Raw genomic sequence first — 19,826 nt, 5'->3', positions numbered from 1 at the left:
AGGTTTAGGGTTAGGGTTAGGGTTACGCTGCTCGGTGGGAGGGCCCGTTCTCGGTCCGCAGGGGTGCCGTGCGGGAGAGCAGGGGCCTCGGCTCAGTAAATACATGAATAAATGCCGAGTGGCTTGCTGAGGGTCCACACACACTTACTCTCCCTTCGGAACGAGGGCCTCACAAGTGGATTCCCGTCTGATGCTTTTGAAGAATGGGAATAATGTGTGTATCTTGGGGAAGACGGGTAGACGGAGGGGTACTCTGAAGCCCCTTCGCCGTTCTAAAATTCTCTGAGTCTATGGACTCCACTTGATCCTAAAATTAAATAAAATGCTCTATTTCAAACCAAAGCAGTGATTTCCCAGTAATACTGCAAAGACTTCCATGTGCCTTTTATCACCTAACGCAATTCCGTTACGAACTGAGCTCTCTTCTCGATCGTACGTGAGTGCTTTTGAGTACTTTGTGAATTGAAGAAGTGGAAGGTTGGGGAAGGTTTATGTACTAAGAGATGAGAAATGCTAACGACGATGTAAGAACATGCACCATCTGTCGGGATTGTTAATTGGCTACCTTGTCAGATACACTCGGTCTTGATTTTGACACGACTGCAGTCTTACGGGAATGGACTGGAACTGTCCCACACGGTGAAAAGTGGTAAGCAAGCAACCACAAAGCTTCAGCTAACCACTCACATTTCCTGCTTGTGCAGTCATGTGCAGGTGAAGACACCAAACGGTGGTAAATTAGGATTCCGATCAGCCAGACTGTCATAGCAATGCTATCTTAGTATGTTTTCCTGTATGTTCGGCTGCCCTGTCTTGTGAATTCTGTGCTTTGCAGGCTGACACGAAAGAAGGTCTGCTCCATGTAAAACACCACACAATCTCCCTTCCCGTGTTCCTGTCCCTCCTCTTTCTTTCCCAAATTGGAATTCGTGTCCCCCGTCCCTAAGATTGAGGAAGCTCAGCTCCTGCATCCACCCCACCGGTTACCTCCGTTTGTTAGTGGTGCCGTGTGCAGACCCTCCTGACTTGCTTTCCCCTCGGTCAGCCTGAGGTCACCAGGTCAGCCTGAGTTTTCTAAAAGCCTGTTGATGATGATTATATACCAGCACTCACCTAGACCCGTGGTCAGTATAAAAATCCCTAAGACCCTCACCCCACCCTGGAGCTCTCCCACTGAAGAGCTAATGAGGGGGCTAGATGGAGGGACAGGTGGTTGGAGGCATGGGGTGGGTGGATGGCAGGGGAAAGAGAGAGAGGATATGAGGGTGGGTGTGTACCCAGAGGCCTCCTCGATGGACAGACCTAAGCTTGAATCCCAACTCAGACAGATGCTGGTTGTGTGAACTTGGGCAAGATGGGTGATATCTGAGAGCCTGAGATTCCAGATCTCAGGGGTGTAATAATTCCTACCCAGCCTGGGTGGCTGTGAAGATTAGAGACTGTAAATGGCTTAGAGAAGCGCGTGGTTAAAATATCAACAACCCAAAGTGGGACCTATATATAACTACAACAGTGGGTGGTAAATGACACAAGAGAAATGCAAACAAAGGGGTGGGGGCTCGCAGCAGGAAGGCTCACACCTGGCAGAAGGCCACGCGTGAGCGTGTGTGCTGAGCACGTGTGTACATGGGCCCTCCCACCTCCGGGTGATCTGTCGCCCCAGCACGCAGCCAGCAGGGCAGAGCTGAGCAGTGTGGGGCCCGAGGGCGCACACCTGGGAGCCACCCATTTCCCACAGAGTCGGACGTTTACCTGCTGCAGCAGGCATGTCCTGGAGCTCGTGCCCTTGCGAGGCCAGCTGAGAGGGGGCAGAATGGAGATCTGGAAAGGGCACAGCCGTCCAGACTGACTTCGGCCTGCTATGGGGGTTGAACATCATTCCCTTCTCCAGAAAGCAAGGTGTTTTCATCGTTTTTCCTTCCACGCCCTTCCCCGGATGTCTAAGGTCAAGCGTTCTTCTCTCTTCAGCTCAGAAGCTGAGAATGGTGTGGAGGAGAAAAAGAAGATCTGCAAGTCGCCAACAGTCCAGTCCCCAACCCCGTCCAGCGAGGCTGAGTCCCCAGACCAGAAGAGGATCTGTTCCTTGCGGTGAGTCCTCACGGTGACGCTTTGTTCTTTTTGGGCCTTTGGGGAGGAGGGGTTACTGGGAGGAGCCCGTGCTTCTAGTTTAGTGGTGGTGGTGGGGAAGAGTCAGGATCTCCTGTAGGCAGATAAACCTCTGAGAAAGAAGTGGGGTGTCTGTCTTGATATCCAGGCACTGATGTTTGCCTTCCTGTCTAGTCTCGTGCGGGCAGCATCTTTCCTCCTTCCTGCCCCAGCCGACTGCAGAACGTCTGCCCCTTGCTTCAGGGACGGATCTTGCTACCTGATAGAGCCAGGACAGCCCCCTGTCTGGCACAGACTTCCGAAGCACCTGGAAAGGCTGGCCAGGGAGCCGGCGGGGCCCGCCCAGGTTGCAGGGCCTTTGCGTGTGCACACCTGCTGTCTCGCTTTCCTGGCAGCCACAAAAAAGCCAAGGGGAGCCCTGCCTGGGATCCCTGGGCGGGCTCTGCCAGTCTCGGGGGGCCACCGGCTTCCTGGGGGCTGGTGCTGGGAGACAGCGGTAGTTTGGTCATGAGCCTGGGAGTGGAAAGGCAGTTTTGAGAGGAGCCACGGTCCCCGGCACTCTCAGAGACTCTAGCGACGGGCTTCCTTTCACACAGAAGGAAGTAGGAACTTCAAGTTGCTTTTTTTTTGCCCTGAAAAGACAATGGCTCTACCCATGGTCAGTTACGGGGAAGTGTGGCCAGGGTTCTGTAACCGAGCAGTGGAGGGATTGTTCTCCTTTCTCCTCCCTGTTACTAGAACTGTCAGAACTGCACCTTCGGGGTCTTCTGGCCTCAGCTGAAGGGTAATTAAGTAACTCCTGCTTTTCCCTTTCCTTCCTGGCTACCCAGCCCATTCCTTCTCTCCAAATCCTTACTTCCTTCAAGACCAAGCGTAAGTCTCATCTGTCTCCCCCAGATTTTTCTTTCCTTTCGCTTCTAGTTCTCTCATCATCGGTTCTGCGTGGCTGGCTTGACACATCTCACATTTAACCCTCCTTTCTAGAGCCGTTTCCTGTCTGAGCATCTCGCCTCACTCATCACAGGAGTCTCTGGGCAAAGGCACAAAGCACGGCCTTTCTTGAATCTTTCACCATTACTGGCTGGCTCCAGCGGGCACTTTAAAAAGTTGGTTTGACTCCGCCTCCCCCAGGCTTCGGATGAGAATAACACACTCATCGTGAGAGCATGCTTGTTAAATGGTGTGGGCGTGTCATCTGTGTGGTCGCAGAGAGCCCCACGCTTGCTTTACTGCTCTGCTCTCGCTGTCTGCAATTTCCTAATTTTTGAATAAGAGGCCCGACGTTTTCATTTTGCACTGGGCTTTCCGTCCAGCTCATAGTCACCTGTGAGAAGAGAGAGTACCACAGTTCAGAAGAAACAAAGACAGCAGTACTGTGTCAATCAGCACCCCTCCCACCCCTTTCACAGAGCCCTGTGCCATGTAGACAAGTCCATTCTGCTTGTGGCTCTTGAATTTATCAAGGGTAGAGCTGCCCTCCTTGTCGCACCTGCTTACAGTCCTTCAAGAAGTCATTGCCTTGGCAATGCCATTAACATTTACTAACGTGAATCAGTAGAGGTGATTAAATCAGGTTACTGGATAGTATAAATAGGTAATTTGATATTTGTAAAAATAATTTTATTTTTGAGTACAGTGTTTACTGATAATTTCAAAGAAAAAAGTAATCTCTAGAATTCAAAAGGGATTTACATCTGTGAATAGGTTCAGTGGTCAGTAGCTAAATCCAGATCTTCACCTGTGGGTAGGGCAACGTGGACCCAAACTGTTGGGGCTGGCAGATGGCCCGTCTTTTCATAGCTGAGAGACCCAGAGTCTAAAATCTGACTTCAGTCATTTCTGTCTGCATCATGCTCTCATGCCACCTGAATTACTCACGATTCTTACATCTGCTTTGAACCAAATAGTAGTTTTAACTGAGCTTTCTAAGGAGTCATATTGTGGAATCATGGATTTCATGTGCCATTTTTCCCAACAATCAAAAAACTACCTAATTGCATCCTAAAACTTGGTCATATATAGACTTCTAAAAATTATCCATGCGTTCCACTTTGAAATGCTTCTGTGTGTCTGTAGGGCTACAGACAGGTGCAAATTCACACATGGACTCAAACGGAGAGCCAGGACCAGAATCACCTTAGAAACACATGCGGGAGCTCTGCCCTCTGTCCTTACTAGAATAAAGGAAGACTTGACTTTCAAACACATTCTTCATTTTTATCCTGATTTTACTTCTGTTTTCCCCACTCTGGGATGTTTTGTCTCTCTTTTCCTCGTACCCACCTCCTTCTCATCCTCTGAGGCCCAGTGTATTAAACCCACATTGTGCTATCAGTCTCTCCTCTTCTCTTCTCTCCTGTTGGACTTAGTGTCTCTATTCCTCCTCCTAACACCCATGGTATGTATTATGTGGTGCTAAATCTTGTACTCCCTTTTTAAAAAGATGTCTGATGAATTCACAGGGTCCTTGAGGATAAAGTCTCTCTTGTGTGCCTTATGGCTTTAATACAATGCCCTCCTCAATTAACACATGTTAAATAGTAATAGAATTCTGGAACAAAAAATATTCTTTGATCGAACTATCGCTGTAGTTTTGTTGTAATAATTTGCCTATACGACTCTTCTTTTACTGCTTAAAATATGTTTGAGATGGTATAATGACCTTCACAATTCAGCTGATACTTCTCCCTTCGACAAGTCCACATTTCTGCAGTCTGAGATTGCAGCCTGGTGAAACCATCCCGGTCTCCTATACGCTGTACTCTGTAAATGCTCCTAGAGTATTAGGAGTGATCACTGAGGTCAAGAAGAGAAAAACAAATGTCAGGTTTTCTCGTGAGATGGTATAATAATCCAGATTTATTACAATGCAGTTAATGAGTAGCGTTAAAAATTCATCTTACAGACTGCCTGGATTCTCTTTCCTCAGGTCAAAATCCAGTTTTGATGGTGCCTCTTTAGCAAGCGATAAGAACGACTGTAAAACAGAAAGCAAAAATGAATCTAAGATGGACAGGAAAAAGTATTCGTCTTCCAGCCAGGTAACTTGGGACGGCGGTGTGTGTCATGTCGAGGTGGAGGCCCTAAACCCGACTGCATCTTCCTGCTGGTCGGGACTCATGTAGGCAGAGATGGTAGAGAATCTGGAAGAAAAACAGGATGCATTTCCTTCAGTTGATTTTTAATCATTATCGTATTTCACCACTGACGTTTCAGTATATCCTGGCCGGTGGTGAGTTCCGTGCTGTGACCCTTACCTCCGACAAGCACCCGGAGGGAGGGACCCACACGGTCAAGTGCTGGTCGAATAATTAGCCGAGCCCAGGAGAGCTGTGATAGCCTTGCACTGAAATTAGAATCTGATACGGCACCCGTATGAAGAGAAGGCTACCCAGCTGCACACGGTGGGGGGCAACCTGTGAACAGGGTCATTATTCTCGTCCAGGAGTAGTTTAGTTTTGCTCTAAAACACACCCAGATGGTGTCAAAGCCCAGTTCTGTGTCTGAGAGTGTGGCATACTTACTGGGGTCAGTGGTTTAAGGTCGTTATTGACACTTCACCCCTAAATACTTGAATACGTGTTTCCTAAGAACTAGAACAACCACCACAAAAAAAAAAAAAAACCAAAAAAACCCACTGACACACACAAGAAATGCAACTAAATAGTAAATATACAAAAATATTAATATAAAATCCATTTCGGATTTCCATAATTGTCGCAGTACTGGATGCCTTTATAAATGTTTTTTGCTCCCCCCTCTCTAGAATCCAGTCAGGAGGCATGAATTACATTTATCTGTCGCTTTTAATATAGATCATTCCCACCACTTTTTTTTTTTTTATTGTATTCACATTTTTGCCTTTTATTGTATTCACATTTTTGAAGACTCCATGTTGCAGGTTTTTTGTTTTATGGACTTTTTTTTTCTTTTGGGCCCAGGTTTTTGTTTTTGTTTTTGTTTTAAGATTTTTTTTTTAATTGATTTATTTGTCAGAGAGAGCAAGCACAAGTAGGGGGAGGGACAGAGAGAGAAGCAGGCTCCCTGCAGGGAGCCCCATGTGGGACTCGATCCGAGGACCCTGGGATCACGACCTGAGCCGGAGGCAGACGCTTAACTGACTGAACTACCCAGACGTCCCTGGCCCAGATTATTTTTAAATCAAGTCATGCAGCTGATTCTCACTGTAGCCATTAAAAACAAAAACAAAAAACCAAGAAATCTCAAGAAAGCGCCCACGGCCTATCTGGCTTTACTCCAGGTAACGTTCCGGATGCAGAATGTAGTTTTTTGGAAGCAGCATGAGGTGACCTACTTTACGTGAGGCGTTCGTAAAATAGCTGACTTGTGGGGACCATCTTTGATCTGTGTGACCTTTCTAAACTCTTTCTTAGGGCAATACTAGGGCCATTTCTGCCACTGAGACCACTCCTAGTTTGGATAATAAAACACGGAGGGCCTGCTTGTACTGTCTCTCTGTTCACGAGACTTTATCGAAAGCATCCTGTCAGGCAGAGGTCCATGGAAGGAGGACCAGTTCTACCTCTTTGCTGTGTGGCGCTAGTTCAGTGACTCAGTTTCCCTGAGGCACACTGTCCAGACCCATGGAATGGGGACGTGAGTTCCCCGGGTTATTTTGAGGATGGTATTTGTGAAGGCAGTTTACCAAATGGAAATTGCTGGCTGTTCATTGTTGTCACAGCTGTCTAAACACATACCTCCCCCGACACTGGCTAAGGAAGTGCCCTCCCAACAAAAGTAGTGAGAGTGACAATACCAGCTGGTGGGTCTTTAGGTGACTTGTCCCATGTGAGCCGTATGGCAGCCCTCCGAGGCAGGTAGCATATTTGCCCTCTGGTACAGAGGAGGAACCCAGGGCTCCAGGAGCCTCAGCCACAATCACACACCAAAGGACAGGTGTAGCCAAGACTTGAACTCAGGTTTGTCTGACCCTTTAACCACTGCCGTCCTGAGAGCCTCTGTATCTGTAGTGCCCTGGGATCTACTGCCTTCCCTGGTGAGACCGCTTGGAGTTTCATGTCATTTTTTATCAGGGGACATCCTCGTCAAGCCCCCTGGGCAGAACGGTGACCACCAGCTGCAGTGTGGTCACAGATGTCTGTCCCCCCGGCAAGTCACTAATTCTTGTTGGAAAATGAAACCTTTGTGTCCTGCCCACTCTGAAGGGTTGTGCTGAAGACTGTAAGATCAGAGAAAAGGAATTCCTAAAGAGACTGTATTGAGGGAGGGGGAAATTTGTTGTGTAATTTATTAATTAACTTATTAATTTATCTTAAAGATTGATTTATTTATCTTAAAGATTTATTTATTTGAGAGAGAGGGCACAGGAGCAGGGGTAGGGGCAGAGGCAGAGGAGGAGAGAGAAAGAGAGAGAAAATCTACAAGCAGACTCCCGAATGAGTGCGGATCCCTCCTCGGGGCTCCATCCCAGGACCCTGAGATCATGACCTGAGCCAAAATCAAGGGTCGGACGCTTGATGGACTGAGCCACTAGGCGCTCCTTGTTATGTAATTTAAATTGAAGTTAAAATGTGCACTGTTTCATCCAGCAATGTGAACAGTGACACCGTGTTGTGTTCTCATTACAGTACAAGGCAAATATGCACTTCCACAAGTTGTTCCTTGATGTCCCAACTGAGGAACCACTGAGGCAAAGTAAGTTCTGGCCTGTTCGACTTATTTGAAAAGATGCTCATTGGTTTGGGGGTAGAAAGCGGGCTCCGTCTCGGGGCTGAAGCCCCCAAGGGAACAAATTTTTTGAGAGTCCCGATGTAACAGTGGTGCCAGCTTCATTCAGCTTTGACCAGGCACCTTGAAGGAGAGTAGAATGGGAAACTGAATCCCTCCCCATGACGGGGAACCCTCCGAGATGATTCCCAAATGATCACCTCACCTTCTGTGTCGACTGCTGAAATGCCCTTTGTGGGGGTTGTCCTGAGATTTAAGATAACGAGACTGGAGGAAGAGAGAACACTGGAAAGGCTGAAAGGAAGCGCAGATCCTAGTGCACAGACATGTGTCTATCCCTGTATGATGTGGGGTGCAATGATCACCCCCAAACATCCTGCCCAGCATGCCACTGAAGACCTACTCTGCTCCTCTTAGGTCCATTAGGACCAGGGTTCCATTCTGGCCTCTCAGTACACCCATGTTAAGTGGGAGGCTGGATTCCTGCCATGACGGCCTAAACATGTGGGTCACAGGCTCTTCCCACACTGAGACCATCAATTTCAAAAGGAGTCATTAGTGACAGTCCCAGAGTAGGAGGGGCAGGAGTGCCATCATGAGCTCAAGGTGACACACCTTCCTAAACAGAGGAGATTTTGAAATTCCATTCTGGAACTCTCATTTGCAGTGATAGACTTGCCTCGCCATTTTGGTTTTTACACTAAAGCGTGTAAGACTTTGAATTAAAAAACAAACACTCATCCCCATAGCTTTACACCATGAAAGATGGCTGACAAAGAGGTGAAAGATCTTTTGAGTATGAGTGTATTGTCTCTGCCAATCCTGAGCCAGCCACATGTTTACATAATTTTTATTTCATATGGAAATTCTCAGCGCTCTTAAACCTGTGTCTGTTTTCCCAGGTTTTACCTGTGCTCTACAGAAAGAGATATTATACCAGGGGAAGCTCTTTGTATCAGAAAACTGGATTTGTTTTCATTCCAAGGTCTTTGGAAAAGACACTAAGGTTGGTATAATTTTTTAAAAGAAAGCTATGCACTTTAGTCTATGTTGTGAATATCACTTGTTTGAAGCGTAGCTATGTTGATAAATATTTACTCTTATTATACCTTTTTATTTCCTTTATCATAGTTGCAAATATTACAGGATCTAAATGCCTCTAAGTGACACTAACTTCCCTTTTTCCCTAAAGATCACTCTCCGTTTATTTCCTTATATACACAGATCTCTCCCACAACCCTACGCTAAATCCTTTCTACCCAGATGTCACCAGAGAACTCTCAAAGTTGTCCATTTGGAGAGCGTGCCATAATTTGTTTCAAAGACATAAATTAAACCTGAGACCCATTTTTTTTAGATAAATATCGATTTTTACACCATGTTCATATCAGTTACATCAGACAAGTAGAAAAACAGGCTTAAATATAAGCCAGTTATTAGAGCTCACTTTGTCCCATCACCAGCACCAAATGAGCATGAATTGAACATTTAAGGCCTGGTCTGAGAGTCACACATCCACATTCCCCAGTGGACAATGACTGACAAGTTCTCCTTCTCATTAAACAGATTTGGGGGAGCACAGGCCCAAGACACCTGAGCTGTTAAGTATGACAGCCTGGAGGAATTGGCAGTTTTCCCAAGCCACTGCCTTCCAAAGCAAGGACCTTGGGACTGTGTCCTAAGAAGGAAAAAGATAATTCCATCCCACTGACATTGTTTCCCTTTGACCTCCAGTGTCACACCACAGCTCATTCAGGCCTCCAGAACAAGGAGTCCAAGAAACTCCTTCTTAGGTCTGCGTGACCTAATGAGTTTTTTAATCCTTCTGATTCATGATTGTGAATAAGCAGCTTTTATATTCATGAAGTCGCGGACTGAAAACTTTTTGTTTTGAGTGGTAGTTATGTTTTACTTAAATATTCTCCCTAAAGCCCCTGGCAGTCTTTTAGATAATGACTTTGTAACAAATACAATGGAAATTCTTGATTTTGTTGGTGATGGGTCCGCCGACTAGCACATTGTTCTTTGGGTCAGACATGTTATTTTGATGTTGTTCTGTAATTATGTGGAGTTATGTTTAGACAAACATATTTTGATGAATAGTATCACCTGAATCAGTATAGCACAAAGCCCCGTAAGCAGTATTTCACCATATTTCTAGACTTCTCAGTTATAAGAATTTGTCCATGGAGTAGGGAAGGGCTTGGGTAGCAGGGATCTCCAGTTCAATATGCTAAGATAATTCTCAGGAATTTACAGCCAGCGCCTCCTGCCGAAGCAGCAGGGTTGGAGATATTAGTGAACAAAGAATGAGTCTTTGTTAAGGGATGGGGGGAAATTCTAAAACTCAGTAAGTGCACTTTGAAGCTAATATGATTCTAGCAATGGTTTTAAAATCCATCATCTACCTACGAGAGAACAGACCAAAAAAGGGAAAAAGAGTGGCATAACACACTGGTTTTTTTTAAAGACGTAACATGACGGGGTTGCTTTTGCATCTGCTATAGCTAATCCAAGAGACGAGACAAAAAATTTTCAGGGTGGGGACCTAACAACTGTGAGAGTGACTTGTATGCTTCTTCCCCTCTGAGGATGGTGTCAGGGAGGTTGGGGCCTCAGACCTGTGGCAGAATTTCCATACTGCCAACAGAACTGGGTCCAACACGATCCCACATGAACTAAAGGCAATTCGAACAATGAATTCACTCTAGGAAGGGAAATAGTCTAAGCACCCTACCCTGGAAAAATAATAACAAAGTGCAGCTTTAATGTAATCAGGACCTTTTGGTCAGTGTGACAGCATTTTCAGATGCTATAAAATTAAATGCATGTATCAGATCCCATCTAGGCTCAGATTTATGCTTTATTTCTCATATGTGGTCTGGTTGTGATTTTATACTTACAAAGAGGTTGACTGAAAACTTCTTAAGAGTGTTCCATGCCTTAGATTAAGAAAAAACCAAGTCCTTAGCCCCTAGTCTCTGTGTGTTTGTGTTGTCACTCAGAAACAAAATTAGACTCTTTTTTAATATCATCATCCATCTTGGTAGACCTTAATTTCCACCCCCCCCAAAGTTATCCCAATGTATAACTTCTGAGTTATTTCCTACAGTTCAAAATTTGGGGCAGTAGAGTTCTTTGGCAAAATAGCTTTTAGGAAATGTCTCATTCAGATTAGCCCCTCATTCTTCCATAGCCTTCATATCTGGAACGCGGAGGGGCAGTAGAACATCTCCGTCTCGTAAACCTCTAAATATGGAAATGCAAGTGTTCAGAATAAAAGCTCATATTTCTCCCTTCAAGATGGCAGTACTAACTTAAGGCCCTCCTCTTCCCCACTGACCTTGTTGCTCTCGTTTAGAACATGCAAAGCGTTTTTACAAAGTAAATGTTCATGGGAGTGTGCGTTCCTGTGGAGGGAGTCAGGTCATTTTACCGCATATGTGTGTGACTCTGTTTTCCAGGATCAAAGTGATAGGATCCATTTCTCTTTGAAACCTGGCTTGGGGGGATATAACAAAACTATTGGAACATCTATTCTTTGTGTTATCTGGTACAGGCTTGTAATACATTGCATGAAAAAGAACCCACATTTTGGATTGGATTTGGATACAAATTCCATCGTTGTAACCTATTTATGACCTTGGACAAGTCACCTACCTCTCTAAACACATGTCCTAATCTCTTAGAATATGTACTTCATAGGACTATCCTAATTAAATGACATTCTCATCTGTTGTAATTCTTTATTGTTTGAACCAGAAAAGAAGTTAGAGTTCTTTTATTTCACCCGTCCTCTTTTTATGAGACGAATGAGGAAATGAATGACTTTTTTTTTTTTTTTTTAATATGGAACACTTCATGAATTTGCACTCATCCTTGTGCAGGGGCCATGCTAATCTTCTCTGTATCATTCCAATTTTAGTGTATGTCCTGCCGAAGTAAGCACAATACATCACTTTCTTAATGAGTGCTAGGCATTTTCCGCATGTTACCTCACTTAATCCACAGAAAATCCTGGGAAGCAAGGAAGATTATCTCCATTTTACAATCAGGAAACTGATGCACAGAAAGGGTAGCATGTAAGGTTGAGTAGCTCACGTAGATAGTGCGGACCATATAAAGTAAAACAGCCAGTTGTTTTATCAGAAAAATGGGTTTATTCAGGAATAGGAGAGAAATCGCAGTTTGAGCCATCCAAGCTCTGGCAACCCAAAGGCAAGTTGACATCCAAGGAGAGAAATGTTAAATTACAGAGAAAAGGAGGAAGTGGGGTGGGGTTGCTTTGGAAAACAGTCCATTGGACATAAGTGAGCGTTCAGACCTTCTCATTGGCTGAGCTTGTTGCTGGGCGAAGAGAAAGCCTGCCTTCCTCCCGCCTGGGTGAGTAGTCAAGGACTTCTTCCTGTTGGGGTCTGCAACTGAGGAGCAGAGGCGGTGCATGAGAGCGCCCCCTTCTGGCCTCCAGAGGCCATTTTAAATGAGGTTTCCTTCATTCACTTTCCAGAACTGAGAATTCAGGTCCCAGACTTTTTGTCCAGTGGTGGGTCCACTATAGCAGTGCCAGTCAATGTTTTCCCTACCCGCATGTGCCTCAGAGGAGAGCGGGGTGTGCGGAGATTAGCCCTAAATGGAAGACCACAAGCACACAATTTCCTTAGAGCCCTGGGCCTATCTTTAAGATGACTGCATTTTGCGTTCACTCCCTTGTCTCAAGATAAAGGTTTCTCGCCAAGCCCCCGAGTAGAATTGACAATGCAGATTTACCCTCTGGCTTTGGAAACAGAACTTTGAGGAGACTCGCTTTTCTTCCTGGAGGCTGGAGAGCTCACTGATGGTTTTGATTTTGTCGTTAAACTTTTAAAAAAAATTTTTTTTTCCTTCAACATGAAGATTTGAAGTCGTGTTCAGTGAAGCCTAAACTCGTGTGAACTGGTTCTGTTTCAGATCTCTATTCCGGCGTTCTCAGTCACCCTAATAAAGAAAACTAAAACTGCCCTCCTGGTGCCAAATGCCCTGATTATAGCGACAGTCACGGACCGGGTGAGTCGGCCTCGCAGCCAGGGCACCTTCGCTTTGTCCTGTTTGTGTATCGTTTCCCCTCACAATGTGCTTGATTCTAATATAATTGTTGACAATTTTGAATTTCCTGCTGACTTAATTCTACTTGCTCGACCAAGGTCAAAAACAAAATTCTTTCCCAACTTCCCTTTCCCTTTTATCTCTTAGAAGAGGCTAAACTGATATATTGAGTTTCTTTAATATTTAAAACCACCACCACCACATTGTGGAGGGGGTGAGGCAGGTGAGACTGAAGAGTCTCTGGGGTGGGGTGGCCACCCTCCCCAGAACCTTATTTAATGGTTCCTCTCCAGAGCCGTCCCAAATACACCAACCCGGTGCTTGCCCTGCATGGTCAGCTCAAGGACCAGTTTCTAGCCCCTCTTTGCTTCCAGCTTCTTTAAGTACTGTTCTTCTATGTAGAAATTCTAGAGCTGCTCCTTACTGTTGGGCTGCCCCACACACGTGCAATATTTGCATTGAGAGTAGTGTTTATTTCAGTCTGGCCAGAAAGAGGGAACGGAATAGTTCAGTTACTCATTTCTCACTTGAAAGTAATTTTTTAAGAGTTTACCTACTATTTCTATAAAAGCATAAAAGGGGCATTCCATTTCTAACCCTAGTGGATAACTTGAAGAGGGAAGGAGGGTGGAGGAAAGATAAAAGAGGCTATTCTGATGAGGTAGGAAATTAATATTTTGGGGAAAAAAAAGTTTTAATACTAATGGCTAACAAGCATTAAGTGCTTCTCCCCAGGCATAATGCTTTCCTTCTGTTTTCACATTGATTTCACACTGCCACCTAGAAGGGGTAGGTGTTGTTAAGAAAACTGAAGCCAAGGGTTGCTTGAGTGTCCGACTCTTGATTTCGGCTCAGGTCATGATCTCAGGGTCATGGGATTGAGCCCCACATCGGGCTCCGCACTCAGCACGGAATCTGCTTGAGATTTTCTCTCCTTCTGCCCCTCCCCCATTCACGTACTCTGTCTAAATAAATAAAATCTTCACAAAAAAAAAAAAGGAAAAAAAAACTGAAGCCAAGAGTGCTTGAGCAGTTTGCCAGTGTCACCCACTTCTAAGTAGCAGAGCTAGAACTAGCAATTAGGCCTAATGGCAGAACCCACCGTGTTAATTACTTCGGAATACGTACTTGCTGGGAAAGCCTATCAAGTGCTCTCCTCGATGAGTGAACAGGATAATCACAAACTTCTGGAAAGGGGCTCTGAAAAGATGCTGTGGCTCAAACAGATGGAGAGTGAGTTGTAATATTTTCTTAACGTACTGTTCTTGGTAAAATCGTTTTTCCTTATGTCCTGTGTCTCCAAATTCCTTGTCTAGTCTGATTTCACTTCTTTCCCGTTGCTTACGTATATGCATCCACTGGAAGATCTCCATATTTGTACAAGGGAGAATGTGGAAGTGGCTTGAAAAAGAACGAGCCTGTGAAAGCCTCTGGGAAATTCTTAGTGGAAATCTAGGTCAGAACAGAGAAAGAGGACCCTTGGGAATTGTTGAATACCTTAAAAGAAAAGGGGGGGTGGGGAATAAGCTTTAAAGAGGATGTAGCAAATGTCAATAGCCTTTTTTAATTATTATTTTTTTTAAGCCTGCCTGTGTTCGGGACATCCATGTCAGTGTATTAGAGCCTTCACGTTACTCTCTGTTGCTTTATTAGGGGTTTGGGGGTTTTGTTGCCGTTGTGGGGGAAGAGGTTTGGTTGATTCCAGAAATGTATTTTAAAAAAATGTGTGGGTGAATGAGACTTTAAGACCAAAGAACAGCCTCCATCATTTGGAAAGGAAAAAAAATAGATACAGATAAATTTTCTTGCACTCTGAACTCTCACTTCTTTCCAGGCAGTATTGTTAATAATGACTGTTTTGCTTTTCAGTACATATTTGTCTCCTTACTCTCCAGAGATTCTACTTACAAGCTACTGAAATCTGTGTGTGGACACTTAGAAGTGAGTCCAACCTCCCTGAACCTCATTTGCTGTCTCTCCTTTATATCTCCTCTGGTTTCTTAGTTGATCTGGTTTTTCATTTTGTCACATTAATTTCAGAACACGAGCGTCGGGAACAGTCCCAACCCGTCTTCTCTTGAAAACAGTTTCCGGGCAGACCGCCCTTCGTCTCTGCCTCTGGTGAGTTGCCTGTGTAACTATCTAAATGAAACAGAAAGGGAACGTGTCCCACAGTGAACAACACTGACAAAGTCCTCCTTACACCAGGATCAGGGGACGGAAGGCGTACAGGACCTTACTATCTGAGGTAAAATTTGAAGACACAGGGCATTTCTGTGCTGAAGAAGAGAGGCCGTAGGAGGCCATACGCTTTTTTCAAGTAACTAAAGAGCCGTCCTACAAAAGAAACAGGATAGTGGGCTGTCTGGGCGAGTGAGTGGTCAGTGGAGGTGTCTGTAAAATCTTGTTGTCTTTGTCAGTGTTGTTCTAGAGGGATTCACCAGTCTCTCTGTGCAGGGGCCTGAGCCATCCCCACGAATCGCTGATTGTCTTCTATGTTCCAGGCACTGTGCTAGTGTATGCTGTAAGGACACCAAGAAAAAAACTAGTTCTTGCCTTCGGAGACTTTATAGCTTAGTAGAAAAGATGAGGAATACCCAGAAATCACTGTAAAAGAAGAACTCTTTAGTGACCAAGTGAAAGATTTTTTTTTCCCCTTTAGATTTTATTGACTATATAATAAATCTCCAGTGGAAAGTAGTTCCCCCCGTTTGTACAAAATTTATACCTATGATGGTATAATGTTGGCCTGAGAGAGTCCTAGCCGTATTTATTCGTTATTTCCAAACTGATTACTATTAAAGGTTGGAATACCTCGCGTGCAATGGTACGAGCCCATGGTTTTAACATCTAAAAATCTTTTTGAGAGGTGTTCAGTAGTACAAGGATTGAAAACATGTACCCATAAAAAGTTGCCCAAGAATGTTCACAGCTGTCACGCTTGGGTGGCTTAGTCGGTTAAGTGTCTGCCTTCAGCTCTGTTTGTGATCTCAGGATCCCGGCATCGAGTCCCACATTGGGCTCCCTGCTCAGTGGGGAGTCTGCTTCTCCCTCTCCCTCTCCGAGCCCTCTCTCTCGCTCTCTCTCAGGTGAATGGATAAAATCTTTAAAAAAAATAAAAGTTCACAGCTGCACTGTTCATAATAGCCAAAAAATAGAAACAATTCTAATGTCCATCATCTGCTGAATGGACCAATAGAGTATTATTTGACCATATAGAGGAAGGAGTACTGACACATACAACATGGAAGAACCTTGAAAACATGACGCGAAGCAGAAGCAGCCAGACACACAAGGCCACAGATGGTACAATTCCATTTATATGAAATGTTCCAGACAAACCGACAGGGAAAGCAGATGAATGGCTGCTAAGGAATGGGAGGGAAGGAGGGAGGAATTAGGCGTGACTGCTAATAGGTAGAGTTTCACTTTGGGGGTGGGGGAAATGTTCTGAAATAAGACAGTGGTGATGGCTGCAGGACATTGCGATTATTCTAAAAACCACTAAATTTTATGCTTTAAATGATGACTTTTATATTACATGAATTTTATCTCAATTAAAAATAAATACCCTGGGGGAAAAACAGTAGTGGGAAGTACTACAAAATAAAAGCAAACACATATGATTTGGAATCCAACAAACTTGGTTTCAAATCTGGGTTCCACCCAGCTGAGTTATGCCATCAGACAAGCTCTGTAACTGCTGTGACTCAGTTTCTTCATCCAGCAAAATGCCAACCTCCTGATGCGGCCACGGAGATTAAGTGCAGTCATCTGTCTAAGGAGTTTTGCACACCGCCTGATCCATGATAGGCATTTAGTCAATACTTATTAAATCGAAAAGACTTTAATTCTTCAACTTTCTATGCCCTATAGATTCTTGCATAAAATTGAAATGAATTATTGAAATGATCAAAAGATAGCTAGTATAAGACACCTGTGGTCCCTTCAGTTTTTAAGCATTTGGAGGAAACAAGTGGGAAATAAAGTAAAACAACAGTGCCTTTTCCCCACTGATCACCCCTCGGCCTCCCTCTGTAATTCGAAAGTGACAGCACGGACTCTCTTTTAATTTGATGGGGGGAAGCTAAAACTTTGCTTTCAGTGTCCAATTTGTTAAAGCCATTTTTCCTTTCATTTCCAATACCTTTTTTAAACTACGATTTAAAGAATACCTTCACATTTAGAACATGGATTTAGAAAACTGGGCATCTATTTTTTTCTCGTATACATCTGTGTCGATCACTTTTTCTCATTACACGATGCTAATGAGACTTTTCCAGTTTGACCCTGGAAACTTTTCAGTCATCAGCAGTTCTTTTTCTAGACATCTGTTGTTTCAAACAATTTGGCCACTGTTGACAGAATTTTAATTGCCCAGAAAAATCTGTTTCGATCACCAGATACTCCCATCTGTTGGGGAAATCCCAGTGGTACGGGGTAATCCTCCCTTCTTTTTCATTATTTTATAGGTGAGGCCTAAGTGAAAGGGCTGGGGGTTACAGAGGCCTGTCTGTTTACTGTGGGGAATGGGACTCTGTACTCTTCCTTGTTTCCCTTTAGGATTTCAACGATGAATTCTCAGATCTGGATGGAGTAGTTCGACAAAGAAGGCAAGACATGGGAGGATACAGCAGCTCCGGGTCTCAGACTCCTGAATCAGAGAACTCTCGAGGTCTGAGAAATTTCTGTGTTAACTAAAATATAATGCTCCAAACATCCTCATCTCACCCCTGTAAGACAAAACAAAACCAATAAAAACCACCTTGTCGATTAATTAAGAAGGGACGAATTAACAACAATTGAGAAGGGACTCTGGAGAGAGGGTAATTGGAAAGTTTCAGGGAAAGGAATCGTCTACTTGGTAAAAAAAAAAAACAACATTTCTCTTTATAATACATTTAATAAATATCTCTTAAATTGACACCACGTTGGGGTGGTTCAAAGAGAAAAACACAAAATGTTGGGTTGTTTTTGTTTTTTACCTCTTCTTACAGTCCTATTATTCACTGTTCTAGCTGAATGGTCCCCATGAGTCAGTGGGCGAAGGACAGACTGTCCTTCTACCATTTTCTTACTTGTTTAAGCATTGAATTTCAATACCTAACCATTGAACCAGCTTTTGAGAAGATCCATTTATATTCTCAGCCATTATGCATGTTGTGAGATTGATTGGCTTTGTGGTTGATGCTGTGTTTTTAAATGCTTTGGGAAGAAAACTTAGCGTGCCCCATTTTGGCTTGATAGATTTCCATGTGACCGAATCCCAGACAGTTCTGAACGTCTCCAAGGGAGAAACAAAACCAACTCGGGCGGATGCCCATGTGAACAGAGTGCCTGAAGGAAAAGCCAAGAGTCTCCCTGTACATGGTAAGGAACAGAATGTCTTGGGTAAAGGGGATGGTGGCAGATCTGCTTGTAACTTGTAAAGGGTGCTCGTATTTCAGGGCCACCTGGGTGGCTCAGTCAGTTAAGCATCCCACTCTTGGTTTTGGCCCAGGTCATGATCTCAGGGTCCTGGGATCGATCCACGCATCAGGGTCCGTACTCAGCATTCAGTCTGCTTAGGATTCTCTCTCTCCTTCTCCCTCTGCCCCTCCCTCTACTTGCGCTCTCTCTCTCACAATAAATAAGTAAAATCTTCAATAAAAAATAAAGGCCCTCATATTTCACTTTATGACCGCCTTCATATTCCCTCCCCTCCCTTCCCACTGTAGGTCTTTGTTCTGTGCATATTAATTCATGTATTCATTCACCAAACAATAGCCAGTTCTGTGCTTTATTGTGAGGGATACAAAGGTGCACAGCCTTCCTGGAGGTCCCTTCAATGTTTTTAATATTTTGAGATTGTTATTCACAAATTGGTGATAAAATTCAAATTTTTAAATTGTTGCTTATTTAGTAAGTATTCTAATAGCTGTTTACCAATTATACTGGTAAGAGAGCAAGGACAGACACCTGGAAGGCTTCAGTCAATGTTTTCTTCAATGTCTATTATCTGGGAATAATGACCTTTTTCAAGTACCTCTTCCCCGTAGGGACTTTGCTGGATGGAAGGAGTGTGTTGTAGTTTTAAAACTGTTTTTCCCCCCACAACAGGTCAGTCAGAAACCACTGGAGTCTTACACAAAGTCAAGTCTCAGACATGTACAACTCTCCACCATATTCTTATATTTTACGCAGTCGTGTAAGTAGATGAATTGCTGAGTGACTTAAGAAAATCATTCAGTTCTCTAAAAGAATAATCTGATGATTCCAACCATCATTGTAAATCTCAGTTGTCTCTCATGTGACCCACATCTTTCCTTTGACAATTTTTGTCTCCTATTCCACATTTTTTTTTCCTTAGGCTTAGGTCACATTTTCCTGTTCATCCCCTTATTTAAATAAATAGAAGGGAGGAAGGAAGACCAAAATGGGCCAATTCCAGCAGGACTAAATTCTGAGTGGATACCATTAGTAAGAAAACTGTTCTGTGAATGATGAAGCACCTTTGGCCTCACTATTTATTTTCTCATCTATCCCATGTCCTCTGGACAGAGGCCAAAACAACTTTAAGACATTCCCCCTTAGTTTCCAGCCTTTAACCAGTTGTTTTTCTGAAAAAACGGCTGACCCAGTTCTAGGCTGCTCCTTACTACCATGGAGGATGTGCCCAGTTTTGTTTCCAGATAAAGAAGGGAACTTGTGAGTCACCAGAGAAAAAGACTGGGGCCTCACTAGCCAGGCCCTCTAGGAGGGGACACAGCACCACACGGGGGAAGGAGCACAGGCCTGGTAATCCACCTTGGGCATGGCCTTGAGGAGACCCTAGTAGAATGGCCATTGTTTGTAAACCGAGGAACCTCGGCCAGAAATTTTAAATCCCGTTCTGTCTCTCAAGTTTTGTCACAAGCCATCCACCTGTTGAAAAAAGACCTTTTTCAAGT

General features: G+C 44.2%; 2 protein-coding genes and 1 non-coding gene across 9 annotated transcripts in view; 1 reads left to right on the top strand and 2 right to left on the bottom strand.

Moving 5' to 3' along the window:
• GRAMD2B (GRAM domain containing 2B) overlaps positions 1–19,826 on the top strand; it is a 105,361-nt gene that overhangs the window by 79,619 nt on the left and 5,916 nt on the right. For 2 of the 3 annotated variants that reach the window (XM_045794823.2, XM_045794824.2), the window contains exons 2-11: positions 1,969–2,088; positions 5,036–5,147; positions 7,716–7,782; positions 8,718–8,821; positions 12,763–12,858; positions 14,767–14,838; positions 14,938–15,018; positions 17,461–17,572; positions 18,145–18,267; positions 18,997–19,084. In XM_045794823.2, the coding sequence (XP_045650779.2) occupies positions 1,969–2,088; positions 5,036–5,147; positions 7,716–7,782; positions 8,718–8,821; positions 12,763–12,858; positions 14,767–14,838; positions 14,938–15,018; positions 17,461–17,572; positions 18,145–18,267; positions 18,997–19,084 (975 nt within the window). Of the gene's footprint in view, positions 1–1,968; positions 2,089–2,936; positions 2,980–5,035; positions 5,148–7,715; positions 7,783–8,717; positions 8,822–12,762; positions 12,859–14,766; positions 14,839–14,937; positions 15,019–17,460; positions 17,573–18,144; positions 18,268–18,996; positions 19,085–19,826 lie in introns of all 3 variants that reach the window. The other variant, XM_087862345.1, reaches the window with a different exon arrangement.
• Positions 5,922–19,826, bottom strand: part of ALDH7A1 (aldehyde dehydrogenase 7 family member A1) — a 111,888-nt gene continuing 97,983 nt past the window's right edge. For all 5 annotated transcript variants that reach the window (XR_015724587.1, XR_015724589.1, XR_015724590.1 and 2 more), the window contains one exon: positions 5,922–17,630. The gene's annotated coding sequence lies outside the window, so the exon portion shown is untranslated. The remainder of the gene's footprint in view (positions 17,631–19,826) is intronic.
• Positions 11,659–11,764, bottom strand: LOC123790613 (U6 spliceosomal RNA). The gene has a single exon (XR_006779141.1). It is a non-coding gene; the product is annotated as a U6 spliceosomal RNA (small nuclear RNA).

Source organism: Ursus americanus, chromosome 5 (assembly GCF_024610735.1).
Source record: "Ursus americanus isolate L20-20 chromosome 5, mUrsAme1.1.p, whole genome shotgun sequence".
NCBI lineage: Eukaryota > Metazoa > Chordata > Mammalia > Carnivora > Ursidae > Ursus > Ursus americanus.
The sequence above is the reverse complement of the archived record's forward strand: the minus strand, read 5'-3'. Positions and strand labels throughout refer to the sequence as shown.